The 24,836-nt window shown below is 49.2% G+C and overlaps 1 protein-coding gene across 1 annotated transcript; it reads left to right on the forward strand.

The window, feature by feature from the left end:
* The first annotated feature begins 2,381 nt into the window (after window positions 1-2,381).
* On the forward strand, window positions 2,382-22,646 carry LOC128774626 (uncharacterized). Its single transcript, XM_053893687.1, has 7 exons — window positions 2,382-3,024; window positions 5,216-5,250; window positions 6,946-7,030; window positions 10,855-10,889; window positions 12,379-12,472; window positions 17,909-17,981; window positions 21,698-22,646. The coding sequence occupies exons 1-7, from the start codon at window positions 2,833-2,835 to the stop codon at window positions 21,991-21,993; spliced, it is 810 nt and encodes a 269-aa protein (XP_053749662.1). The 5' UTR covers window positions 2,382-2,832; the 3' UTR covers window positions 21,994-22,646.
* The last annotated feature ends 2,190 nt before the right edge of the window (window positions 22,647-24,836 follow it).

Here is a 24,836-nt window from a genome sequence, read left to right on the forward strand (position 1 = left end):
ATCCCACTTCCAGTTTCTTAACTATTAGAAGTGAAGACACAGGTATTCTTCATGTGACAGGGGTGCTATCCCCCAGTGAGATCCTTTCCTAGGACCCAGGGACTCTGAGGCACCATTACTCAAAATTAACTAATAACTGACTTGAATCGTGTATAAGACTAAGCCCAGTGTCAACAACTTTTTCACGTTATGAATTTTTATTGCTCACAGCAAGCAGATGACCTGAGTCCGTCTGCATGTAGGTAAGTGTGTAAGCTTACTAGAGTTGTTTTATCTGTCTGACAAATACTATATGCTCTCAATAGTCTTGCTTTAAAAAGTCTTCGTTACTCCAAGGTTATACAAATACCCACATTCTTTGCTAGTGTTTTCACCAGCTTTATTCGCTTTGCATTTTGACTTCCAAGCCGTCCTGAATTTGTGTGTTCACAGAGACAGGGGCTAAGGTGGATTTGCCCAGGACCTGGTGCCCCCGGCTCCCCCAGGAGACCCTCTTCCGGCCGTGCCTCACCCTGAATGTCCAGCAGGGGAACGCCCTTGGCATTCTTTAGTTTCCATAGTTGTTGACAATTCCTCCACGTTTTTAGTTTCCGTATAATTTTTAAAATAGTTTTCATGCAGTTCTGAGAAAGGCAGAGTTCCAAGTGGAGTTACAGGAAACATTCCTTAAAGGCGGGAGCGAGCGGAGCCGCATGGTCTCAGCTCCAAGCCCTGAAACTGCCCCAGAAGTCGGTCTCCCCTGGGGGAGCGGGCCGTAAGTGCCCCAGTTCTGTGGTGCTCTCGGAAGTTCGGCCCTCGCAGAAACGGGTGGGGGGCGACTCCCATGTTCTGGTGGAGCTGGGCAGGTCACAGGGCTGGTGCTGGTTCTCGACCGAGGATCGGGAATCCCTCCAAAGAATCCGCTCATTCCTTTTGCATTTGTTTCCTTAGACACCCGGTAGCCATGCTTCTGGGAAAACCCGGGTCGTTTGGAGTTTCACTTGAAGCATTGCCACACTGCGGTCCTTTAGGTACAATCTGAGCACGTGCCCCTCGCCCTGTCCAGCCTGGGGGCCAGCCGCCTCTAGAAGCAACTGAGACTAACCCCGTTTTTGGGCAGTCGGTGTGGACACTGCGCAGGAACTGGGGACCTCAAGTCTCTGGCCGCCCCACGCACTGCAGTCACTGCTGGTGCTCCGAGGACTGTCTTCCAAGTTCCGTTTTAGTATTATTTTGTGAGTTATACTCACAATGCTTTGTTTTTATAAAATTGTAATCACATTGTTCAACTCTTTAGAGCCCCTTTTAAAAATTCCATATATTGTGGTGCCACTGGGTGGCTCAGGCGGTTAAGCATGGGACACTTGGTTTCTACTGAGGTCATGATCTCACGGTTTGTGGGGTTGAGCCCCACGTTGGGCTCTGTGCTGGCAGCAGTGAGCCTGCTTGGGATTCTCTCTGCCTCTCTCTCTGCCCCTTCTCCCCAAGGCCTCTCTCTGTCAAAATAAATAAATACACTTAAAAAAATTCCATACATCGTGGACATAGTTAAAAGAAAAAGAAACATAATTTTTATGAATATAAGTTACTTCATCTTTGGGAGGGACCATATTCCTCATTTCTGGAATGTTATTTCTTATTTTCAATCACTATAGTGTTCCCTTCTCCAACTGGAAAGGGAGCTGCTAACCTTTGTATTGAAAGGTCGATTGTGTTGAGAGACAAGCCCTCTCAATGCGCTGGGCCATCTGTCCCAGTGGCCTCTCTTTCCTGCAGAAGTGTCCCTAGTTTGACCTGGACACTCACGTGTAACTTACATGTTAGGCAAAGCCCACTGTCAGAATGTCAGCTCCAAGAGATCAAAGAGTATCTTTAAATCACATGGCACTCTGTCAATCCCCCCAAAAGAAAAATCCACTCAGTAAGTGCCTGTGGAGTTCCATGATGTAAATCACTGGTATATTTTAGGGGAGAACTTAGTGTAGCACTCTCTAGGGTGCTTCTCTCTATTAGTAGGTATCAGACCAATTTATTGGGAGTATTTCCTCTGGACCATTAATCTGCTGCAAAAGTAGGATCACACGTGTGAAGATACTTCTTGCCTAATTCTACAGGTGTTCTGCTCAGCTAATGTCCATCAAGTGGCTTGTATTAATTTTTTATTGCTATCTGGCAAATTCCCACAAATGTAGTGGCTTGAACTAAGACTCGTCTGAAAGCGCTTGTGGGTCATGTGCCTGGCAAGCTCAGCTGGGTCCCTGATTGGTGCCTCCCAAGGCAACAGTCACGGCTCACCAGGTCAGCCCTCCCTTCTGGAGGTTATGGGAAAGAGTCTGCTTCGGGGCAGATAGAGAATGCCAGTGCAGCTGTTGCTTTCCCACTCTTGCTATGTGGCCCTTCCATCTCTAAGTTGGTAATGGTGGGTCTAGTCTCTTCATATTTTAGATCTCTCGGACTTCCTCCTTTTCCTCATTTCTCAGTTTTTAAGGATTCGTGTGATTGCATTGGACCTACTTGGGTAATCAAGGACAGTCCTCAGTTTCCTACAGTTGCTGCAAGGAATGAGCACAAAGTGACAATGCCATGGTCTCCAAGGCAGGTCACTTTGTCCATTTGTAACTGAGCCCTGCTGCACACACAGACTCAAGAACGCAGTGGCCCAGCGTGGGGGTGCCGCAGCAGGAAGAAGCACCCCTGTGGCCTCCCACCGGCAAGCAGTCATAGACCTTTATGGATGGTGCTCCTGCGCCGTGTCCTCCGTTGTGCAGCCAACCCGAGGGCACACGGACGGCCTCCCAGGAGCTCCTGGCTCTGAGGCTCTGCAGATGAGCATGTCACGATGGCAGCCAGTGCATGGAGCTTTGCAGCCGTCAGCGGTGCTCTCTGAGCTCACTACACAAAGCAAGGCCCTTCTTTGCTCATGGAAGTCTGTCCTCCCTTTTGCCCCATCCCTGTAGAGAGCAGCGCAAGGAGGCCCCGCCGCAGCTGAGGTGCCCGGGTCTGCGTTCCACCATCACCACGTGTGAGGAGAGCTCCCCGCTGCAGGTGAGAGCCGCTGGGCATGTGAAAGGTCTCAGGCTGCCCCCAGAATGAGGACAGAAAACGCTTGGGATTGCTTGTTTGACTGGTTTGAAGCATTTACTCAGTACCCAGGCATGCTACTCGTATGGGAACAAAGGTGGAGGGAGAAGAGAAGAAAAACTGACAGAAAATATCCTTAACTGTAGGGCTTATAGTGTGTGTGTGTGTGTGTGTGTGTGTGTGTGTGTGTAAGGGGGGAGAAAGAGATAAATGCAATGCAATCTGGGTGTGCGAAGACTGAAGTGGCATCCGTGTGCTTTAACGAAGGGTATTGATGTCTGTGTCCTGCTGGCTTTGAAAAGCACCAGAAAATAAAATGATGGATGGATAGTCACATGGTTAAAAAGAAATATTCACAGCAAAATTTTAATGATGATAGAACCGAGAAGTTGAGTGTTTGGGCATTCTTGTACAATCCTTTCCACTTTTCTGGGTGTTTGAAATTGTCCATTCTTAAAAAAGTGTTACGGAATAACTATAGGACACAGACGTGGAGTAAGGGGTGTGTGTGTGTGTGTGTGTCTGTTTATGTCTGCTCTTCACAGATTGAGACTGAGGCAAGAATGTCCACCTCAAACTTCTGTTTGACATTTTACTAAAGTTCCAGCCAGTGTAATACAGCAAGAAATACAAAGACATACAGATTTGAAAATGAACCTGATTTTATTTGCAGGAAACATGCTTCTAACAAATCTGCAAAAAATATAGTAGAAATAATAAGATAGCTCAGCAAGGTGGTAGAATACAAAATGAATATAATAACCCCCATTATATTTCTGTATACTAACAATGAAAAATCTCAAAATGATATTAAGAAAACCATTCCATCTGTAATAGCATTGAAAATAATAAAATAAAATAAAACAAGCACCAAATGTGTATACTTAAAGCTACAAACTATCGATGAGAGAAACTGAACACAATCCAAATAAACGGAAAGATTTAGAATATTTGTGGACTGGAACGCAAAATATTGTCATGATAGAAAACTCCCCCCAAAATTGATCTACATAATTACCATGAGCCCTATTGAGTTTCCAGCAAGCTTTTTTCTTTAAGGAAATAGCAAGCCAACCCTAAAATAGATACAGAAATCCAAAGGACGTAGAGTGACCAAAAGAATTTAGAAAAAGAAGCAGCAAATTGGAGGACTTACTCAATCTGACTTAAAAATGAACTATCAAGCTACAGTAGTCAGGACAGTGTGAGCCGTGAGGGTGGTGTGCCCAGTGAGGGTAGACATGCAGGTCAAGGGAACAGAATAGAAAGTCCAGAAATAAAACCTGATCAGTGGGTGTTAAACAGAGGTGCCAGGATAATTAAACAGGGAGAGATGAGAGTATCTTTAATAAGCTGTGCCAGAACAATTGGATGACCATATGTAAAAAAAGAGGGCGGGGAAGAGCTTAATAGCTGCTTCTCACCATACACACAAAAATAACTCAAAATCAACCACAGTTCTGAATTTAGGGGCTAACCTATAACACTTTAGGAAGAAAACAGAAGAAAACCTTTGTGATCTTGAGGTAGACAAAGTTTTCTTTAATATGGGCACCAAAACCACTATGAAGAAAGTGGAAAATTTGACTTTTTTATAAAAGAAAGCATTTCCTGTTCAGAATTCACCACTGCAAAAATAAAAATGTAAGTCACAGGTTGGAATAAATATTTGCAAACCCTGTACTTAAATCCAGAATAAATAAACAACTCTCAACACTTAATAGGGAAAAACGGCCCCATTTTTAAAATGGGGAAAAGATTCTAATAAACTTTACCAAATAGGATATATGGGTGGCAGATAATCACCTGACAAGATGTTCAACATCATTCACCACTAGGAAAGTGCAACTAAAGCCACGGTAAGACAGTTGGAACGGCTCCCTGAGAAAGGGTACCGGCACCAGCAGCGGGAGACACAGAGGAACCGGAGGCCCGTAGCTAGGTGTGCAAAGTCGTCGGGGGTTTACAGTGATACCACTGTGGAAAGTAGTTTGACAGTTTCTTAAAATCTTCAATGTATTCTTAACCTCTGACACAGAGACCCCTTCCTGGGAAGTCTCTGAGCCACACGCACCTGAAACTAATGACGGACTTGATTTCCTACGAATAGCCTCAGTACCAACAATTTCTTCTTCTTTTTCCTTTACCCCCACAGGCAGCCACAGGTGACCTGAAATCACCCTCACACAGGTAGGTTGTAAGCTTGTTGGACTTGTTCTCTCTGAATGAAAATGGCTACGCGATCTTAAGTCAAATTGCTTTGGAAAGTGACTCATCTCTGATGGGATATTTTTAAATAATGTGACAACACAGTAGGAAATAGCTCTGTTTAACGTAACAGTACCACGTACAGCTACGCAGGGACCTTTTGCGCTCCACGTGCTTGGGGAAATGCAGTAATTCTCTCCCTGTGGACAACTTGCATCTGAACTAGCACACCAGCGTCAGCGCTCATTTATTCTGTGTGTCAGTCGGAGAACGTGTGGGGAGCGGGTCCCAGCCTCCTTTTTATGACCTCCGATAATACCTAGTTTCCCGTCTCTCCTGAGCCATGCCTGCTCATTCTGAGCCTGCGAGGAGTCACACAGAGGACAGCCCTGCAGGCACACACGCACCCAAAGTGCACCCCTGCAAAGTCACAGAAGCAGAAAGTGGCCCATTATGAAGGTCACAACCCAGGGTAAGCACACATTTTAAAACGTGCACTTGGTCTCCACTTTGAAACTGTACCAGCGTGGAAAGTCACCTCAGAACATGGAGAAATGAGAAATATGCTCACGTTAGGGTGAGGGTCTCGGTCTGCCAGGGCTGCCCTGACAAAGGACCACAAAACAGGTGGCTTAAAAAATAGAAATGTACCGTCTCACTGCTCTGGAGGCTGGAGCCGGACTCACCTCGACATGTCCCCAGTCATAGGACCTGCACTTGGCTTCTCTCCTTGGCTCGAACCTGACGCTGTTTTCCCTTTGTCTCTTCAGTTTTCCCATTTTGCCCCTTTCTGGCAAGAATGATTGAAAATTAACGAACCAGGAGGGCCTGCCTGTCCTCTTGCACGGATGCGGTCGTCAGGCCAAGGGCCTGACTGTCTTCTGGCATGGAAGTGGTCATCCCGCTGAGGGCCTACCTGTCCTCTTGCACAGACGCGGTCGTCGGGCTAGGGCCTGTCCTCTTGCACGGACATGGTGGTCGGGCCGAGGGCTGACCTGTCCTCTTGCATGGACACGGCCATCGGGCTAAGGGCCTGTCTTCTTGCACGGATGCGGTCATTGGGCTAAGGGCCTGTCCTCTTGTATGGACGTGGTAGTCGGGCCGAAGGCCTGTCTTCTTGCACAGACTCGGTCGTCGGGCCGAGGGCTGGCCTGTCCTCTTGCACGGACACGGTCGTCGGGCTGAGGGCCTGTCCTCTTGCACGGATGCGGTCGTCGGGCTGACCCTGGTCTCAGGTGATGACACCTTGAGCTGCTAGAGTCGCTGCATCTGAAAACCCCCCTTACAGCAATGTGAGGTCATTGGTGGACACTGTTCAATCCACTTGCACAGTTCAGTTAGCTGAGTGTCCCACGACCTACATCCCCACCATTGCTCTTGGTAATTCCTGAACATCTCTTTCCTTCCAAACCCAGGGTCTCTTCCCAAATCCCCTCCTGATCTGCAGGGGCACCCCTTCTTCCTGACACCCCCTGCTGCTCCTGCAGCTCTCCCTTTAGGTGCTCCTCCCCTGCCCTCCCGGGGTCTCCCACCATGCAGTGGACCTGAGGGGAAAGGGTGGTAAGGAGGCTGTGTGATGCTGTGGCCTGTGGTTTCCGGCAGCCATCAGTATCCCCTCCAGGAAGCAGTGGCCGTCCTTGTTGATGAGTGTCTCCCCTTCCCCCTGCCATCTCACAGAGTGAAGTTCAACCACCTGCTGCTGGATGTGCACTCAGGTCCACCCTCCTCCACCAACACGTTCATGGAGGACTTGTGGGTGATGGTAAGTGAGGCACGGCCGGGTGGGGTCCAGTGCTGAGTCTAAGCTCCCCACAAGAGCAAGGGCAGGACAGTATTTGGACCTGCTTGTCTGGCTGGTTTAAGGCATTTATGGTGTCCTCCGGGGACACTGCTTGAACAGGACAGTGGTGGGAGGGGGATAAAGGGAAACAAGGCGGGCAGCACAAACGATCTAAAACACAGGGCATGTGTGTGAGCAGAGAAACATGACGGAAAAATGGGTGCTACTGGAACGGAAGCATCACACGTGTGCTTGGGTGACATGTGTGCACTCCAGCAAGCTGGCGGGATTCTGGCCAGGAAGGGCTCAGTGACCCACTTACTGTCACGGCAGAAGGGTGCCCCTGCTCATCTCCCAGGTCAGCGGGGAGGAGGGACATATCTGGTCCACTGCGTTCATTGCAGAGCCTGGAGTCAGAGCTCCGTGTTGGAGATGCTGGAGGCCGGTCTTCAGTGGGGACTGTGTGTGACTGGCCAAGTCACAGCTTAAACCGTAGCCAACACAATTATGGCATGACCCCTCCCCGCCACTCGCTCCCATCAAGCCTTCCAACAAGTACACACTTTACATGCATGGAGACCAGGCTGATGCTCCATTCCAGGGGTCACAGTGGTGGCTGTGGCAGTGATAGCATCTATTGGCGCCCCATCCCTGCCATCCCTTCTTGGGTGGTGGTGGCCACACAGCTTCTGAGTGACATGAAGGACACATCTCAAGAAGCAAAGATGTGATGACCATGTGGGTGTTGACCATGTATGACCGTGAGGGCCATGTACCCCCGCTGGTTATAACGTGTGTCCAGGCGAACATGTGGAAGCCCTCTCTCTGGTGTGTGGCTCTGGAGCTCGCCTCTAGAATGTGTAGTAGAGCAGTCTCAGGGCCACCTTATTCCCATCCTGTCTCAGGAATCCAAGGAAGCTGTGACCGTTCATTGTCACTCTGCTGGACACTTGTCATCCATCATCACGTTTAATCCCTCTGTGGATTATCTGAGATAGATCATCATCCCACTTTGATGGCTGGGCTCGCCTCTTGGTGTGCGTGGAGCTTTAGGATCCCACCGGCTTAAACCCTCCCCACCCCACACCCCTGAGGATACATTTTCTTCTGTTTTCAAAACTGTATATGCCAGATATGGTCATATGGCTTTCTAGTGCCACAGTAGTAATAGCATGGGGTCTGGAGCTTTTAAACATTTGTATATTCATTCTAAATCTTCCAGTGTTGAAAAATGCATTTCTCACTTAAGAAAGGTAGTTACCTTTCCAGCCAATTTACACAAATCACCAACACTGTCGAATTCTACTGAATTTTTAAAAAATAATGACACACACCCTCTCAGAATATAGAAGAAGGGAGACCTGTTCTGTGAGGCCAGTTCCAACCTGATACCAAAGCCAGACAATGTCATCCCAAAAGAATATCACGAGGCAAAATCCTTCAAGAAAACACAGACAGACACCATTGATTAAGTGTTAGCAAACCGAATCTAGCAGCATGCAGGATTAAGTACCATGGCTATGTGAAAATTATTTGACATTCTACAAAATACCAACAATAAATGACAATAATATGGCAATGTCAATTCAGAAAGGGAGTTGCCAATAAGAAACTCTTACGTGTGACAAAAAAATATTCTCAACAAATTAGGAATGAAATGAAAAGATCTTCATTCTGACCTATGCAATACACCTATTAAATACAACTAACATACTTCCTGGTGAAAGACTGAGTACATCCCTCTTAAAACCGGGATCAAGGCAAGGATGTACTGAAGTTCCAGCTGGTGCAATAAGACAAGAAAAAGGAATAAAGAATAGAAAGTGAAACTGTGTTGATCACAGACAACATGATTCTAAAATACAAACAAAACAAAAAACAAAACTACTAGTAATGAAATAGCTTTGCAAGAGGCAGGTAAAGTGCTCTCCAGTAAGCTCTGGGACATTTATCTTCAGTGTTATCCAGAGCACACCTGAAATCAAATACAGTCCCTACCTGGCGTCAGGAACCTCTGCGTGCCTCCAGCTAGCTCCACAGCAAATTGCCACCACGTGGTCAAAGTAAAAATTTCTCCATTGCCTTGGCTGACCTAGAAAAGTTTTATGTAATTTGCCATTATCTGGAATGGAAACAGTTGTTAAAAAACAAATCTTTTGACTTTGTATTGTTAAAAAAAATAGCAAGTCCAATCATATTTCTGTATTTGGCAAAAATGCCACTGAAAATAATATTAGTTATTTTATTAACAATAGCATTAACAATAATGAATTTAACAAAACTGTAGTAAAGTCTATACATTGAAAGTTATAAGTCGTTGCTGAGAGAAACTGAAGACATTTAAAATAATGGAAAGATATACAACGTTCATGGATATGAACACTCAATATTGTTAAGATAGCATTTCCCCCAAAACTGATCTATGGACATAGTACAATCCCTATTGAATTCCTAGGAGGTTCTGTTTTTTTGTGTGTTGTTGTTGTTGTTGTTTTTTAACCAACAAGCTGATCATAAAATGTACATGGAAATTCAGAGTACCTAGAGTAGCCAGAACAATTTTGAAAAGAGAACAAAATTGGAAGAATTATACAATCTGACTTCAAAATTTACTAAAAAGCTATAGTAATCAGGTTAGTGTAGTCAATGGAATAGAATAAAAATTCTAGAAGTAAGCCTTCACATTTATGGCCAAGGCAATCCTTTGGGGAGAAGTGAAAATTTCAACAAATGGTCCTGGAACAACCAGATATCCATTGTGAAATAAAAATAACACCGTACTGGGAATGCAAGCTGGTGCAGCCACTCGGGAAAATAGTATGGAGCTTCCTCAAAAAGCTAAAAATAGAACTACCCTATGACCCAGCAATTGCACTACTAGGTATTTATCCAGGGGATACAGGTGTGCTGCTTCAAAGGGACACATCCACCCCAATGTTTATAGCAGCACTATCAACAATAGCCAAAGTATGGAAAGAGCCCAAATGTCCATCAATGGATGAATGGATAAAGAAAATGTGGTATATACAATGGAGTATTACTTGGCAATCAAAAAGAATGAAATCTTGCCATTTGCAACTACGTGGATGGAACTGGAGGGTATTATGCTAAGTGAAATAGTCAGTCAGAGAAAGACAAAAATCATAGGACTTCACTCATATGAGGACTTTAAGACACAAAACAGATGAACACAAAGGAAGGGAAGCAAAAATAATATAAAAACAGGGAGGGGGACAAAACAGAAGAGACTCATAAATATGGAGAACAAACAGAGGGTTATGGAAGGGGTTGTGGGAGGGGGGATGGGCTAAATGGGTAAGAGGCACTAAGGAATCTACTCCTGAAATCATTGTTGCACTATATGCTAATTTGGATGTATATTTTAAAAAAATAAAAAAACTAAAAAAAAAAAAAAAATACCGTACTTAGGTATTGACTGCCCTGAGACCCAGGTGCTGTCAAGGTCAGACTCTCCTGGGGTGTCTCCCCTCAGCCCTCCGAGTCCTCAGGCGGCCCCTCTTCTGTGCGCCTCAGTCTTGGCAGCTGCCCGCATGCAGACCTGCCACAGAGGTCAGGGCCCGCCGGTGGCCGTGTGTGACACATACCGGTCCTGAGCGGGCCCCTTGGCCAGTGTGGGCACTGGCTGTGGAGTGCGCTCCCTCACAGACCCCTTCCCTGACCCTGGGACCCTGAGAATGTTTGCTCCAAATCGGGTAATAAAGAATGTGGGTTTTGTTTAACAATAAGCTCGACATTGACCACTCCATCTTGTTTCCTGTCGTGAACAATCATTTCTTCTCTCACAGGAAATAGACAACAGCCTGACTTTATCTGCCCTCGGGTGAGTCTCTGAGCCTCCTGCAGGTGCTTCCCGTGTCTCAAAGCCTTCACCATGATTCCCGAGGAACACAGTCTTTTGTGGGAAACCTTGGGGTACTGTGATGACGTGATCGAAGACAAACCAGTTTCCCTTGACGTCACAGATGCGGACTGCCCCCCGAAGGGCTCGCCATACTCCGCTCACTGGAGCTTGCGATGAGACCTCTCTAGGTTCTTCACAAGTAACATGTGAGCTAGTGCACAGGTGTAAGCGATGCCCGTCTACTTTCTGTCTGTGAGCATGTGCCGCTTGCAGAGGACACCGCGGTCCATGACCGTGTGCAGCAGTGGCAGGGCTCACCGTGTGCCAGGTGGGTGACTGCACCTTGCAGGCCCCTGGGGAGCACACGGCCTCTGCCCCTCCTGTGCCACAGAGACAGAGAGTAGCCCCTTTCACATCATGGCCCAGCTTCAAGCACACATTTTAGAGAATAAATCAGGTGTAGCGAAACACGGTGACTACCGTCCCCTTGACAAGACGTCATCTTCTCCTGGAGTATGAGTAACAGGAGGCTTCACAGCACCCGTGTCAGCGAGGTCTGTGCTGTCTCCCCTACATTTCCCTGAGCACACGGTGAGCACAGGCTCCCTCTGTTCCTGGAAGGATGGTTCTGGGGAATATTTCGCAGTTGTAAGTGTCTGAATATTGTATCCTGACTTCACAACCTCAGTAACTTTGTACCAAGTGCCCTTTAATGCATTTGAAGTAAAATTAAAAAGGGCAAGTTATTTACTTGAATGTCACCCACCACACACACACACACACACACACACACACACACACACACACCTCCTGCTCTGGCCCGCAGGGATTGTTGCAGAAAATGTTTCTTTGGTAACCAAAGAGTTTGGACCCAGTTGAGCAGCTAGCGCTTTAGACACCTTCCGTGGCCTGCTCCTGAGGCCTCACCCGAGTCTTAGTCCTCGAGGCCCACCTACCCAGGGCCTCCCTGGGACGTCGATCACAGGGAAACCTTGTAGGACTTAATGCAGCCTGTGTTCCTGGCGGTCGCTGGCAGACAAACTTATTGGGAGTACTTCTTTCCGGCTGTTTATCTGTCTAGGGTGTATGGTCTGCTGGTTATGTACAAATCAGCCAAACAGTGAATATATGAATAAGGGGGAGGGTCCATCATGCAGGTGAAGCTGCTTCTGTCTGGTTTTAAAGGCATTTCTGTCAGCAGAAATCCACGGGGTGGCTTGTTTTAATTTTCCGCTGGTGGTGGAAGCCTGCAGTGTCCTTCTCGCATGAACCTTCTGCATGTTTATGGCGCGGGACCCCCTCTGGCACTCAGCCTCCAGGCGCTGCCTGCTCCCGAGCCTGCAGATAAGAGGGGGCCCCAGCGGGGAGATGTCCACGGACACCGTGGAGCCTGCAGGGTCCCCACGTGCTAGCCCGCCCAGCGAGGGCCTGCTCTGTAATGTGTTCCTCCTTCCCTGCTCTGCCCTAGCCTACCTGGGAGCAAGGTGTCCTTGTCGCTATCCAGTGACTTCACCCTACACCCCACCTTGGCCGCCGGCACAGAGGACCACCTGCCACTGAAGGTGAGCCTGTGCTCAGATGTAGGGCTTGGGGCTCCCTCGTAAGCTGGGCTCAGCACCATACCTGGATGCTGGTCGCACTGGTGTTCTGCATTTACTGGGTGCCTGGGCCACTACACAAAGAGCACCGACGGTGTGTGTGGAGTAGGAGGAGAAGCGAGAGCAGATCACGCTCCTGACAGGGGCCCGTGTGTGTGAGAAGCGGAGTCCCCAGACAGGTGTCCCTAAAACAAGCCTCGTATGTGTGCTCTGGTGCCACATGCTGGTGATGGCCACGTGGTAGGTGACACAGAGCAGAACGCCCGCTGTGATAGACTCTCAGCAGTGGGTGTTTTCAGGGTGTCCTGTGTAATCCCTTCAACTTTCTGTGTGTTTGGAGTTTTTCATAATAAATGTTGAGGATAAATGTTGGGATAGAGAAGGGGTGTGTATAACTGACGGTCAACACAGAGCGTGTGAGCCACACACGGGGTTGAGTGAGGAAGCCTGCAGATGATACGCTCATGGCCCCAGGACAGGGCGTGTGGGGTGGCCTGTGTGGCCAGGCAGGAGACACAGGTAGACACAGTATGGTGGCAGCCTCACCAGCAGGTGAGTGTAGAACCCAGCGAGGCAGGGCTGTGGAGGACCCGGGTCCCACCGTCCATCCTTCTGTGTGCTCCCTTCCAGAGTGGCTCACGAGGCCACCCAGCCAGTGGGGCCTGAGTTGCTTCTGTAACAGCACGAGGCTCCAGACAATGTGCTGGAAGCCTCGGCTTCGAGCTTGACTGCACTTGAGAGGGCCCCTCAGACCCTGGTGCTCAGCCGCCCATGCACATTCACTGAACTCACGCCGTTCCCCGGGCTGGGGCTTCCTCTCTGCTCATTCTGGAACCCGCGTTTAATCCTGACACCCTGTGTGCCCCACTTCACACCAGGCCCACCCCTCTGCGGGTGACCCCAAGGCCCGTAGCTCTTAGCAGAGTCATTAGAGAAAAATGGGCGCCATAAGACACACTTGGACTTGGAGTCCACTCTGGTGTGCAAGCGTGACTGGTTCCACAGCCCAGAGTAAGTTCTTTAACCTCCTGGAGTGCCTGGGTCTGCACGCTTGCAAGATATGCATGGACTCTGTGTGGGGTCCCGAGTCCTGCTGCCGGTGTCCAGCTGGGACTGGTGCTCAGTAAATGGTAACCCCCGTCCCCCATCACACCTGCTTTGGACCTTGCTGCCCATTAATTATAATCCTCATCTGAGGACACAGACTCATCACTGATCTCTGCATTACCTGCTTCCTAAGTTTACTCAGTATTTTATTTATTTTTGGTAACAGATGAAGCATCACCCCACCCCCCCAGAAAAAGGCAGGGTCCTGATGTGGTCAGCTTCTGTGTGGCCCAGCCACATGTGGTCTGCTTCTGTGTATGTGGCTTGGCCACGCTCTTTGTTCTCATGTTTTCCTTTCACTTCAGTGTTTCACATCATACGTATTCCTAAAAAATAGATGCTCACAACACATCGGTTACTCTTTACTTCACAGAAAGGACATAGTGTGTATGTGATGTTTGGAATTTGGGGGAATCACCTCTCGGTCAAAACGGTGGTTCCCTGTCCCGGGTGGCGGAGCTCATTTGCCTTCCTTCTGCGACTGCTTCTTGTAACTCCCCTCTGCTGTGGGCCAGCAGGACGTGTGCCCCCGTGCAGGCCTCTGTGATGAGCAGTAGGCCATCTCTTCTACAAGGCCAGACTCTTCTACAGGGGTGCTCGGTCTGCAGTCCCGCAGAAGCGTATGCATATTCAGAGCCCCGTGGGTCCGTGTCGTCCCCAACACCCGGGGCACCTAGTGGTGCGGCTGGCGGCTCATGATCCCTCCCAGCCTTCCCCTCACCACCGATGGTGCTGAATGTGCATTAGCCACGTGAATTTCCTTCTGTGGGAAGTGCTTGCTCTTGTCGTTGGCCCATTTTCCTCCTGGCCTGTTTCTGCTTTTCTTATAGATATATTTGTGTTCTTTATATATGCTTGATACAAACGCCTCATTAGTTGGGTGAATTACAGATAGAGTGTCACAGCAACTCGACTCGATGCTTAGCTGAACTCAACATTTGATGAGTCAGAGTCACACTCACACTTGTGCATATTTTATGATAATGCTTTTTGGTCTCGTTTAATCTTGAACCCAATCTTCTAAAAGACAGTCATCTATACTTTCCACTACTAATTTTCAACATTTGCTTTTGAGAGTTGAGTCCTCACTCTGTGGATCATTGGTGTGTTTAGTGTGAGGTAGGGATCCAGCTTCATCCGTTCCAGGTGGGTTTCTGTTGTTCCAGCTGCTTTCGCTAAACATCAAATGGACCTTCTTTCCCCCACTGATTTATTTTTTGTATGTCTCGTATACTTTTTATTCCATACTTCCTCCACTACTGCCTTTCTGTATTTAGTTGAATTTGCATACTGTGCCATTGTGATTCCCATCTTCTTTCCTTTTGCTTATACTTTTTAGTTACCTTCTTACTGGTTACCTTGGGGATTACAATTAATACCTTAAACTTATAAGAGTCTAGTTTGAATAATACTACGTTAATTTCGGTAATATATACTCTGATCCTATACATCTTCCTACCTCTTCCTTTATATTGTTACATCTTTACACATTGTGTGCCCATTAAGAAAGATTTATAATTATTCTGTGAATTGGTCTTTTAAGTCACCTAGAGAAGAAGAGGAGTTACAAACCAAAGTACGACAATCCTGGCTTATGTCTCAACCTGTGTGGTTATCTTTTTGAGCGTACTTTATTTCATCTACTGTCTAGAGCCTCTGTTTTAGCCTAAATATCTCCCTTTAGCATTTCTTGTAGGGGAGGTCTGTTGCTCATGAGTTCTCTCAGCTTTTGTTTATCTAAGAACATCTTAATTTCTTCTTTATTCCCAAAATATGGTTTTGCTGGATTTAGAATTCTTGGTCGGCAGATTGATTTTCCTTCCAGGACTTGAAAGGTGCCCTCTGGACTCCATGGTTTCTGATGAGAAATCAGCTGTTGATCTTACTGAGGCCCCTTGTATGTGATTAACCACTTCTCTCTCAATGCTTTCAGACTCCTCTCTTTGGGTTCTGAGAATCTGGCAATGCTGTGTCTTGGTGTGAACCCTTCTGAGTTTATCTTGCTTGGAGTTTGTTGAGCTTCTTGGATGTGTAGATCCATATCTTCCATCGGATTTGGAAAGCGTGCAGGCTGTGTTTCTTCAGATACTTTTTCTCTCTGCCCCCTCTCTTCTCCTTCTGGGCCTCAGGTCCACCAGGTGCTCTTCATTTTCCTTTGTTCCATTTTTCTCCATGGTCCTCAGGTTGGAGAATTTCAATTGTCTTCAGCCTCACCGATCCTTTCTTCTCCTGCTCTGTTGTGAACTCTTCTAGTGAATTTTTAATTTCACACTTTTCGGTGGCAGAATTTGGTTCTTTTTTGTAATTCTATCTCTTTATTGATTTTCTTTTTTGTTCATTCGGTATTTTCATGACTTCCTTTAATTCTTCACCTTGGCTCATTGAGCACATTTAAGATAACTGACCTAATGTCCGTGACTACTAATTCAAATGTCTGGGCTTCTTCCAGGAAATTCTGTCAAATTATTTTTCTCCTTTGAATGCGCCATATTTTCCTGTTTCTCTGGATGTTTTATAATTTTTTGTTGAGAACTGTATATTCTGAGTATTATAATGTGGTTAAGTCTGGACATTAGATTCTCCCACTGCTTGGGATTGTAGATCTTTGCTTGTTGAACTGTCAGTTTGTGACTCTCCCAAGCTACTTTTGCAAAACATGTATTTGTTGTTGCAAAGTTTCTCTCATTATCTCTGTGGTCAGCCAGTGTTTTCCTTCAATGTCTGGCTGCAAATAAGGGGAATAAGTGTCCCATTAGATGCTCCCAAAGACAGCTACTGCTGCCAAGGGGGCCAGGGCAAGCGAGCCCTTGTGCCGGCCCCTCGGGACATGACCAGACCAGACCAACCAAAGGCACAACAGACAAGTTTTGGAGTACAGAGTCCCTACTGCCTGCACAGGAATGAAGGCTGTTGGCCTGTAGCCACAGGACGACCAAGGGTGGGTTTGTCGCTGCTTTGTTGACACCACTCACTCGGGAGAGTTGGACAGCATCCCTTCCCTGGTGCTGTGCACCATGTCTGGTCTGGCTTCAGAGTCTGGAATAGTTGACCCCAAAGGCTCTCTTTAGCACAGTGGTCACATCTGGTCATGCTTCCTGTTCCCTGGCTTTGTCCTCAGGTGAAGGATGCCGATGTGCACTCTGAGAACACGTGTCACCACCTCCCCACAAATCTCTACCCCGCAGGCAGGCCTCCACTGTTCCACTGCCCGGCTCCATTGTGTTTCTGTTTTCATTCTAAACAAACAGTGTGCTTCCCTGGGGCATCATTTCAGTAATACCTTGATCACCTTTGCTTCCAAGCTCCATCACCTCCTTCTGTGGGGTTTTCTTACATGTCCTGCCTCTATCAGGTTGCTGCCCACTCTGTGGCCCTCTGTGGCCGGCGCCCCCACCTCTTACCCGTCAGAGCCCTGCCCCCACCTCAGCTCCCACAACTGCCTCTGCGTTGGGTCTCCTGGGGGCCTGTCCATCTCAACAGCATTGTCCTCACGCCTGGCTTTTCTGCAGTCTGTTCCCGTTTGCTTCCTCTTCTTCAGGGAGCCATTGTTCATGAGGCTCCCCTTTCATTTCCTTCCTATTTAACCTCATTCATGCCTCAGTTTGTATCTTGACTAATTCTCAAGAGCTGGCTCTGGGAGGAGGACAAAGGCATGTACGGGTTTAGAGATCTCCTAGAGACACTGGACTTGCAGAACCTTCCAAGGAAAGTTGTGCACAGCTGCACAGTCCAGTCCCACCGCAGCCCTGTAAGTCAGAAGGAGCACCGTCCCCGGCCATTTGGCAAGAGCCAGGCTCTCCCCTGTCGTCTGTGCAGGGGATTTGAAGTCACCGTCAGCAGGCCCAGTAGCACCAGGGCAAGGGAGAAACCTCCTGCTTTCGAGAGACGGTGTGAAGACATTCGGGGCCCCTGGGTAGCCAGAACTCACCACCAGCAAGCAGATTGTGCAGAGAAGGTGCCAAGCAAGATGAGGCGGCCTGTGTTGTGTCTTCCCCCCATGCCAATGGTCCAAATAGGCTTTGCTGGCCCCCAGGAGACCCTCCTGCTCATCAGGAAAAGCACCACTTGTCTCTGTCCTGATGCGCATGCAGAGGGAAAAGCCACCCCCCCAGCGCAGCCTCATCAGCAGCCCCACATACAAGTGAGTGCTCTGAACTCAAGAGGCGAGATGGCTGCCAGTGTCCCAGAGCCCGTCATGGCTCCATCTCCAAATTGTGCTCTTGCTGCTACATTCTGTCCCCTTTGGCAGTGCGAGAGATGCCATGTCACGTATTTCCTGTTATTTCTCTGCAGGTCTTAAAGGACCAACAGGAAATGAGTTTGCCTGTGGAAGGAGACAGTGCTGAGGGCAAAGGCCCAGCTTCAGGTAAGACATCACACAGTGTGGGAGTTGACATCCACCCAAGTTTGATTCCCTAAAGAGGAAAATGTTTTCTCCAGAAAAACAAGGAGAGGGAGAAATCACCGGTGGGGAGTCAAAGGCTAGGACGCTTGTTGTCTCAGTGGCAAGGAGGACAAGCTTGGGCTCACGTAGTGTCTGCCAATGGTGCCTGGCGTCCCCACGCTAGCCCCACCACCTGCTCTGTGTGCCACAAAGCAGCAGGTGCAAGACGTGGGGCTGAACGCCCCGCTGGCAGAGTGCCGGCAAGGTAGGAGCTGGCCCTGGATGGCGTTGCTGTGGCTGCCGATGTGAGCCATGGACCCTGACGTGCAGGGGTGGCCAGCCTAATGATGGCACCAGAGCGAGGGCCACGGAGAGTTTGACTAGTGACTGGAACTAAAGGCCTGATGTGCTCTGTTAGAGGCTCAGACTCCACCACCCGCACGCTGTCTGCCGAAATGCACGGTGATTTCATTGTTCACTCGCCTGACCCTTCCAGAGTCCTTCTGAGACGGCCCCACCTCATCTAAGGAAATGTTCACCACTCAGCTTTTAAACAACTACCTACCCTTGGCCACGATGACGCCTCCTGCTGCCACCATCACTTCAGAGCTCACAGTGCAATTCTCCAGTGCTCCTGTTTCTAGAAAAGAGGTGGAGGCTGACCTTTCAACACACCTGTGGCCGCAGGAGTCAGTGGCTCCTGTTTCTAGAAAAGAGGTGGAGGCTGAGAGGGTGAGTTTGATTTCTGCGTGATTCCAGGAAGGGCCAAAGCTGGATTTTAAGAAACATAAAATACAAGCAAGTGGCATAAGTGACAGGGAGCCTGAGCCTCAGGTCTGGGTACATGGCAGGTTGGCTCCTGAGTGGACTGACACCACAGGCACATGCATGTGCACGCTGTCCATGTGGGTGTGGTGCTTGTGGACAGGTAAGAACAAGGGGTCCTCAGCCAGGGACAGAGGCAAAGAAAAAACCCACAGAGAGCCCCGTGGGCACCTGCAGCCTATGTCCCAAGAGTCCCTGCCTCCCTGGTGAGCCGGGTTCTCACGGCCTCACATAAGGGAGAGACAGGCCCAAGCTCAGGGCGCAGCCAGAATGGAAGGCCGATAAGTCATCCTGTAAAATCGGGACTCAAATGGCTACACGTGCATTGTAGTGGTGAGCCCGGAGGAACCCCGTGCTCCGCTCCCACAAGACACAAGAATGAACCTTGGAGCCGAAAGGAGCTGAGAAAATCCCCAAACTCCTCAAGCTGAGGATTAACACCAAGTGATTCTGGACCAGCCATTTGCAGGTGCCGAGAGGCGCTCCCCTCGCAGGAGCTGGGAAGATACCAGCCGCTCTCATCCCACATGGCCACGCCCTCATGGAGGCCAAGGACACCACCGAAAAAGACACATGTTGGGAGTTGGGCTCAAGGACCAAATGCAAAGTAACTGTGGTTGTTGTTTGGGGAAACAACAGGCAAAGGGGAAAACATCTGAAGAGAACAGAAAACTTGTTTAAATTGCACGTGTATTTGAAGAGAAACCAAATAAAACTTAGAGCTGCAGAAAATACCACTGACGTGGGGCAGCTGACTGAGGGTTTTGTAGCACACGGGTCACAGTTGGAGTTCGTGAGCTCGAAGCTGGAACTGGAGAAGTTACCTGACACTCAAAGAAGGGACGACAGGCGGAGAGCGTGACCGGAGGTGGGGCTTGGGTCTGTGGTGTGAGCGGGCTCCCCTGCAAGGAGGGCTGCTCAGGGGGCATTGTGCGAGGCAGTGGGGCTGAGGGCCCTGCACTGCAAACCCGCACACACTCGGGTCCAATGAGTCCAGGAACAGCAAATGAGACTGTAGATATGTCGTGAGCAAGCTGGCACACTCCAGAGACAAATAAAATGCGTATTTTTAAATATTTGGCGATAAAAAAGGGGAGTCCTTCCAGGGAATATCGACTAGCTACACTCGTTGTAATGGAAGCTACAGCAGAGTGGAGTCCTGCCTGCAGTACAGGGGGCCATCAGCCCAGGGCTGCCCTCCTGGCTGATGCACGTTTTAAGGTGAAAGTGAAACAGGCACTTCACACAGAAGTAAGGAATGTTAGGGAGTGAAAAATAGACCATTTTCGTAGCATTTTTAGAAAGCAATGTCCCTAGGAACAGACCTAACAAAAGACATGCCGGACTCATGGAGAAAATGATAAAACTTGCAGAGAGACGTTTTAAGGAGCCTGATGAGTGCGGACAGACACAGTTCACAGAGTGCGTGCCAGGCCTCCCAGAGAGGCCAGTGCAGGATGCCAGCTCGAAACCCTGCGTCTGAGATGTGTGTGGAACTGCAAAGGATCAAGAATGCCAAGAAGCAGAAAAGGAGCAATTTAGGATGTCTGGCTGGGCTGCTTCCACGAAGCTTGTGAATCAAAGACAGAGTGGTGTCTGTGCAGAAATAAGCACAGGGCCTGGTGTGGTGGCTTGCAGGGGCCGCGAGCACGTCAGTGGGCACAGGGACACTGTTTCTGGTGTGGGGCGACTGACGAGCAGGGGTGGGTAGATTGTTTCATAAACGCGGAAACATTTGGTGCCGTGTGGGAATAACACTAATGAAACCAGACCCCACCTTGTACCGTTGACACAAATTAATTCCACGTGGACTAAAGACATAATGCGTGAAGGGACAACTATACAAACTGGAAGATAATATTTGGTACTATCTTCTTTTTTTTAATTTATTTATTTATTTTGGGAGAGACGGAGAATAGGGGAGGGGTGGAGAGCCAGGGAAAGAGAGAATCCCAAGCAGGCTTAGCACTGTCAGCACAGAGCCCGATGCGGGGCTCGATCCCAGGAAACCATGAGATTTTGACCTGAACCGAGACCCAGAGTCCGATGCTTCACAGACTGAGCCCCCCCGGGCACTCCTGGTACTGTCCTTATGTCCTCATGGTGACTGAGGGTCCTTAAGCAAGATTTTCTTTAAGGCACTGTCCCTAAAGGAAGATACACAGAAATTAGATCACACCCAGATACAAAGGGAGGCTGTCAAAAATTGGGAAAATATTTGTAACACATAGCTGACAAAAATTGGTGTCCAGGACACAAAGTACTATGACACCAGCAGGAAAAACGTAGACACATGATGACTAGGCACTTCAGGGAACAGGGAACCCAGAAGACCCACAAACAAGTGTGTACCTGCTGCCATCCTCCGGGAAATGTGACTGAAAACCACATGTGGTGGGGTGAGGTCCCTGTCACATGAGCAGGTGTGAGTCTGACATCACTGAGGACTGGCACAGGTGGGCCTGGGACGTGCACGTGGCTGGTGGGCTGGGCCAGTGCTGCACCCACAACTGGTGGACAAGGCCGTCGGCACCGCCAGTCATCCTGGGTGTGGGTGGGGAAATGCCTGCCCGCTGCACCAGGAGCCATGAGCATTGCTGCTGGGTCTGAGGAGATGCCCAGTACGGGGATCCCAGCATGGGGGATAGGTGGAGGAGGGTTCCCGCTGACCCGCTGAGCAGGGCTGTGTGTGCAGACACAGATGTTCTGTGCAGAAGCAGCTGCCCTCCTGGCAAGATGTCAGGACGGACTGCACCAGGAACCTGTCCTTGGCCTTCCTTGCAGAGGGCCGGTTCTGCACCCGGGGCCAAGGACTGGGCGCGCCTTCTGCTCACCGCCCTCAGGTGCTCATGGCACTTTCTTTTGCTCTGCAGGAGACAAGGAGCCCACACTGGCCAAATGGGCTGTCCGCACACCAATGGCCTTAGAGATCCGGGCTCGGGAGGCAGCCCTGAAGAAACTCAGGCTCCCGCACACACTGCCCTCCAGCAGCCAGAATGTGCCGCACATGGATGTCCCCTTGGAGAGGCAGCAGGTCTACGGCATGGAGCCTGCCACTGTCATCACCACCAGGAAGCCTGCAGATGGCCAGGTGTGCAATGGAGAGGACATCCAGCTTCCAGGACAGATAAAAGAGGAGACTTGGGGCCGGGCATCGCCACCCAGCTAGGAAGCAGAGAGCCCGCTCGATGCTCAGGGAGAGACCAGGGTCAACCTGGATATCTCTGTCAGCACAACTTGTGTCCGCCCTGCCACGGAAGCCCCTGAGTCCAGGGCAGGCGCTCACCCCGACTCCCATGATGCCTGACTGGCCTGAGGCCGGCAGGCGCTCCCGCCGTGTTCATGATGCAGTGCAGCCCTCGACTCTATGCAGGCACCAGTGGCAGCCGGTGGCCCGGCTTCTTCCAAGCGGAGTGCTGGGTCCTGCACCCAGAGTCAAGGAAAGAAGGGAGCCTGTGCGCACCCTGACTTGTGCTAAACGGAAAGACTTTGACCACCCCTGCGCCTCACTCCACCTGGAAGCCATACTTGAAAGCCATTCATAATTTTTCAAACACGTCCCCATCGTGCTCCAAGATTCAGGACAGACTTGGTGTGATGTTTTCACTTGTGTTACTTAGGAATGTTGACAACTGTTATGAACCTAAGTAGCCTTTAAGGAAATTCTTCAGAATTTCTTAGAAAGTTATACGAAATAATAAAAAATAATTTCACTGGCAATAAGCTTGAAATCAGTCTTGGTAAACTTTAAATTCTTGGGTTTCAAGTGGCCTTTTCAAAGCCCCTCCTGCCCCCACCCAGCCTGGGGGCCACCTGAGTCCTGGCCAGAGTGAGGCCGAGGGGTGTGATACAGAGGAGGGGATTCTGGCTTTTTTTTTTTTTTAAGTTTATTTATTTTGAAAGAGAGAGAGAGAGAAAGACAGCAAGCAAGGGAGGGGCAGAGAGAAGGAGAGAGAGAGAGAGAGAGAGAGAATCCCAAGCAGGCCCCATGCCACCAGCACAGGGCCTGATATGGGTCTTGAACTCAGAAACAGTGAGATCATGACCTGAGCCCAAACCAAGAATCAGACGCTTAACCCACTGAACCCCCTAGGCGCCCCAGGGCTTCTGGCTTTATGGTGAACTTTTCACCACAAGATAATTAGTGCTCTCATGAAAATGTAATTTCATTGCATCCTGGATTCATACAAAGTGAGAAAATCCACACAACACTGGAGAACAAAAGTGAGCTGATAGGTAGGTGGTCCAGGGCCAGGGGCTCCTTTGAAACCAGGCCTTGATCCAGAAGCCAGGAACAGAGCTGGGGGCAAGGATCCGGGATGAATCCAGTCTCAGGCAAAAATAAACTGAGCTAAACTGGCCCAAGTTAAGAAGCTAGATTTTCAGAGCTTGAGATCAGTCCAGATAAGCTCACAACCAAAGATCACAAACCATCACACATGAGAGAGCCAAGAAACAGTAAAAGAGAATTCAGACCCCCAGAAACCTCAAGGACTAGAAATACGGGATATTAAGGAGGATGCACAAGATATTTTAACGTTGGGGCGCGTGGGTGGCTCAGTCGGTTGGGCGACTGACTGCGGCTCTGGTCACGATCTCACGGCTCGTGAGTTCGAGCCCCACATCGGGCTCTGTGCTGACAGCTCGGAGCCTGGAGTCTGCTTCAGATTCTGTGTGTCTGTCTCTGCCCCTCCCCTGCTCACGCTCTCTGTCTCTCAAGAATCAATGTTAAAAAAATTTTTTTTAAACCAAAATATTTTAATGTGAAACAGAATGACAATAAGTAAGCAAGGAGAGGATGTTCTAAATGATCAGGAAGGTACGTAAAAAGACCGAAAAGAATTTTTAGAAATAAAAAATATACTTGTTAAAACTTGGATAAATTAAACACCAGATTAAACATAGCCAAAGAGAGAGTTCTTGAACTGGAAAGTAATCTGAAGAAGTTGTCGGAATGTGGATGCAGCCGTGAGGGCCACGTGGAGGGAGGGCTGGCAGGTGCGGAGGGCAGGTGGGCCTCAGACGCGTCCATAAAGCCCACGAGAAGGGACTTACTGTAGTGGCCGGGTCTCCCAGGACTCACAAAACACGTGCCAGTGGCTTCTTGTCCAGCCAGCTGCACAGGTGAGGAGATCTACACCTCGACCTCCTGTACGGAAGCATGGGGCACCGGAGACACTCTGACCTTAAGGACAGCCAGAGGAAAGACCACCAACAGAGGAAGAGCAGACAGACAGCAGACATTCTGGCCGTAAGGACAGAGGGAGGAAACAACTTCCACAAAGCGTGACAGAAAAGTCACATACCCAGAAGTGCTACACGTAGGAAAAAGTAAAAACACATTTGTAGATGACAGAGAACTGTGCTTACTACCACCAAACACATAGTGCTGTGACTGGAGAAGGCAGAAGGGAGAGAAGTGCGCGAAGCAAACATGGACAGGAGGCACGGGGAACAGGTGTGACATTCACCCTGACCCTCTCGTGCTTCCTGTCAGCTCACCAGGTTTTCACAGAGTAAAGACACAGATTTGGACGACACAAGTAACGAGCCTGATTCACGGGATGGCTGCGGACCCCAGGCTCACTTGTTGGGAGGTGTGTGTTCTCCCGGGGCTCGTGGACCTTTTCTAGAAACGGAGCTTGGGCTGCCCTGCCTCACCTCAGCACCCTTCACCCAGGGACCCTCGGCGTGCCGCCCCCTCTGTTCCTCTGCCCCTTCACACTGTGCCGGTCTTCCGGCTGTTCCTGTCCCTTCCTGCTCACTGCCAGCAGCATTCCCCTTGTGGTCCTTATGGTTGGGGAGCATCCAGCCTCTTGCGTCTGTGGGTTATAGTTTACCTCAAACTTGGAAACATTTGGCCATTATTTTTCTAACACCTTTTCTGCACCCTTGTCCCAAGTATTCTCTCTGCTTTTGGGGGGACCCCAATTAAGCACACAGTAGGCTACCTAAAGCTGTCCCACAGATCACTGACGATCCGGGTTTTCTAATTCTCTTCTTCCTGTTTCA

This window comes from Panthera pardus, unplaced genomic scaffold, assembly GCF_024362965.1.
Source record: "Panthera pardus isolate Hobbes unplaced genomic scaffold, ASM2436296v1 HiC_scaffold_345, whole genome shotgun sequence".
NCBI classification, from domain to species: domain Eukaryota; kingdom Metazoa; phylum Chordata; class Mammalia; order Carnivora; family Felidae; genus Panthera; species Panthera pardus.